This window comes from Mercenaria mercenaria, chromosome 16 (assembly GCF_021730395.1).
Source record: "Mercenaria mercenaria strain notata chromosome 16, MADL_Memer_1, whole genome shotgun sequence".
NCBI lineage: Eukaryota > Metazoa > Mollusca > Bivalvia > Venerida > Veneridae > Mercenaria > Mercenaria mercenaria.
The window spans coordinates 71244164-71247786 of NC_069376.1; the positions used below are offsets into that span (position 1 = coordinate 71244164).

The 3623-nt window shown below is 31.9% G+C and overlaps 1 protein-coding gene across 1 annotated transcript; it reads right to left on the reverse strand.

The window, feature by feature from the left end:
• Nucleotides 1-274: 274 nt before the first annotated feature.
• Nucleotides 275-1859, reverse strand: LOC123540482 (uncharacterized). The gene is made up of 2 exons (XM_045325564.2): nt 1525-1859; nt 275-969 (listed from the first exon to the last, which is right to left on the reverse strand). The coding sequence occupies exons 1-2, from the start codon at nt 1620-1622 to the stop codon at nt 486-488; spliced, it is 582 nt and encodes a 193-aa protein (XP_045181499.1). The 5' UTR covers nt 1623-1859; the 3' UTR covers nt 275-485.
• Between the last annotated feature and the right edge of the window lie 1764 nt (nt 1860-3623).

Consider the following 3623-nt stretch of genomic DNA (forward strand, 5'->3'; position numbering starts at 1 on the left):
TAACACAACACAAATGTCGTGCTGAACGATCAGTCGTTTAAACATTTTCATCTCACATATCGCAAAGAATAAAAACAAAACAAAAAAAAAAAAAAAAAAAAAAAACAAACATGATTTTCTCGCTAAATAAAGCAATTAATTTTCACGCATTAATGTTTTTAAATTAAACATTAGAAATTATGTGTATTGCGTCTAAAATTGTCTTGTTATCAAGCATTTTATTTAACATATTTCCAATAACTTTTGCAAAATAGAACATTTTCTCATTTTCTTGTGTGTTCTATTTGAATAGTGCATGAACTGTTAGGACATGGCATAATCAGTATGTAAATGTCTTGAATGAAATATTTGTACAATATACATTTAGATATGCTTAAAAAGTCTTATACAAAGTCAAGGCTCTATCCTATCAGTTGTACTTCAGTATCGTAGATTAAATAGTTATGTAAGAGTTTCTTTAATCCGAACGTACTCTGACTATTTCTTCATCCAAAAATATCCTCAATTGACAATTCCTGATCCTGTTTAACACCCCTAAGGTAACGACAGTTTTTTAGATAACTTAATGGGCCATCTTCTTCATCCTCGTCATCATCTGAATCATCTTTGTTAGCATTCTTATCATCTAATGTTGTCCTTGGGTTTTTTCTTAGTTGTTTTATACTTTTTGCTCTTCTATTTGCCAGCACTTTCATATGAACCATTGCAGAGAGCATACACAATTTGGCACCATGTTTATGACCCGGGTTCTCATTGGCCTCTACAGACTTTACATCTTTTTTGTTTCTTTTATTTGTAACACCGTCAACACTGTCGACAAAAGGAAATGATGTCACTTCTGGTTCTTCTTGCTGTATTTTGATGACTTCTTCTGGTGCTACAAGACTAGGTTTGCGACTGGTTTCTTCTTCAGTGATTGAATGCAAGGATGAGGCCTGTCTGTGTGCGAGTGCTTGCTCCGATTTCATTCTGTGATATAAAACGTTAGCATTTGATGAACGGTATCTTGAATTTTAGATGAGTATGAGTGTTTTATGCTTTCATAACAACTAAATCATTTTAAACAGAGTTCATATATGAAAAGAGCTTGACCAGCTCCTAGAATTTGTCATGTTTTCTGTTAATATTTTATATTTCAATTCTCGTGAATGGAGCAAGCCTATATATTATTTCTAAACTTAGTACTAAACTGACCTTGTTATTAGTCTGAGGGTTAGTGTAGAAATGAGCCAACGATTTTACTATCACAAAAAAAATCTGGAATACTGTTGCAAAATAACAATATCCAATATCTGTTAATACTCGTATACTTTTGAACATGATTAAAGAAGTTATGCAAATATTAACGCTCAGAATCGCTGATTCATTTTACATATGAAACATAATAATAACGCCTCTAAAACGAATTGAACATTTTGTATATCTACAGTGTTTTGTTGAATATTACTAGAGTTGCAACAGATGAATATATTTCCAACTAGAAAGAAACTAAACTGATCAGAAATAGTTAAGTTAAAAATATACCTTAAATATTCCCGTCTGGTGCTATTGTTTGAGACTTTTGTTTTTATCAGTTCCTTTGTGACATCAGGTTTGGAACCGAAAAAGTCGTCATCCGCCATTTGAATTTTTTATGTATTCCACAAGCCTGTTGGGTTACTTAAAACACCACATATCTAACGTATCACAGCAAAACACGCTTAAGTATGCCATTAAAGTATGCGTGAAATTCGTTGCTTTGTAATTTATTTTTTAAACCGTTCAGTATTTATGTTTTAATTCTTCTATAAAATATTAATCTTTGGCTGTACAAATCTATTATATAGAATAAGAAGATTAAAATTATTTTGAAACGTAAATGATTAAGTTAACTGAACATTAACTGTGATTCGATAAGATCAATTCAAGGGCATTGCACAATATTTCAACAATTTTAATAAACAAAATATAATTTGCATTTTGGCAGTGCGTGTATAAGGTAAAATAGATAAAATCAGTTATGTGCCCATATTATTATTATTATTATTATTATTATTATCATTACTGGTAGTGCGTGTATAAGGTAAAATAGATCAGTTTTGAGCCCATATTATTTTTATTATCATTATTTTATTGCTATATGTTATTTTTATTAACGGAAAACAAAAAGGAAACAATTTAATATTCAAGCGCAGTTAAGTTTGCAAATGAAAATAATAAGATAAAAGGAAGACATATAGTATGTACAACAAACATATCTTTATAAAATGACTTATGATATACTAAACACTGAGCATAATGACATATAAAAATGTGTATATATTACGAAAACCGTTAAGTAAGAGACTCATTATTACTTATAAGTTATTGTGTTGTGCTTATTTACTATTGCTTGTTATTAGTTTTTATCAGATATTACTTAAGTATCACTATTTAAGTATTTAGTTGAGCATGTGCGTATGTAAGAAGCGTAAGTGCCAAAGGGTTGCTGATGATCGTAGTACACACAACGCAGCATTTTCAGTCTGCTTATTATTAAGTCGCTTTTTCAGACGCAGTACATCATAGGCTATCCAGATATGGAAGAACGTAATTATTAGATATTAGAGAGTTTGAGATTTCAACCTTCGCCTTCCTCTTTAACGTCTCTCATATATATTGGGGGGTAAAACGTCACAAATATGCGTGTATTCTATTTATATCAGACGTTGCTACTAAAGTTTTCGATGTAATTTGAAGTAAGCCTAAGACTTCGTTTTATTACTATGTGAAATAAAAAGCTTAGTTTCAGGATTTCTGCTTATTAAGTTATTCGATTATCCATATGTATAATTGGACTAAATTTGATGCGAAACACTATCAATAAGTATAAGAATATTGCAGTTTTGTTTGGCTAATGATTTTAACTAAATACATTGAATTGAACCTGGAAGTATGAAGTTATCAACTGATTTTGAGAAACTGAGATTTTGTTCAAACTTTAACTTCTACGGCATACTTGTGTCCTCAGGCGGATTTGATTATACCAGATGGGCTTTTTTGTCGTAATAATTGAAGTTTTGAACGTCCGAAGATGTGATATCACGAAAGTCAAAACGTCAGTCTTTGTACATCTACTCTGTCGAAATACACGGCATCAAAGACTGAAATCTGGATGGAGGCACATGGCATGACAGTCATTTTACTTGAAAAATGAATGATAACGCGCGATTATCATTTGGTGGAACATTTTATTTTAACTTCCAAATAGAATTAATCCGTTTCTGCCGGATACTTAATAAGACAATTGCGTTTTATTTACAAACATAAAATGGTACTAGTAAGACGGATTTTTTTTGAAGTATCAGACAATTTTAGATCTATGATATCATGATGCGAGAGGTTTCCTGTTAGCCGTATGGGATAGCTCCATTCTTTACATGCACGGACCAGAACATGGCAGAGGGGCATTTGGGTCAATCCCCCTTTGATTCTTACATTTTACATAGAAAATCGTCTTGAAACTCGGTGTGACTACTCCCACCCCCACCCCACCCCCACCCCTTGAATGGGTGACCCCCCCCTCTTAAAGTTGGTATCCCTCTAACCAAAATTCCTTGATCTGCACATGATTTACTTATGAAATAGTATATTCAAACAAATAC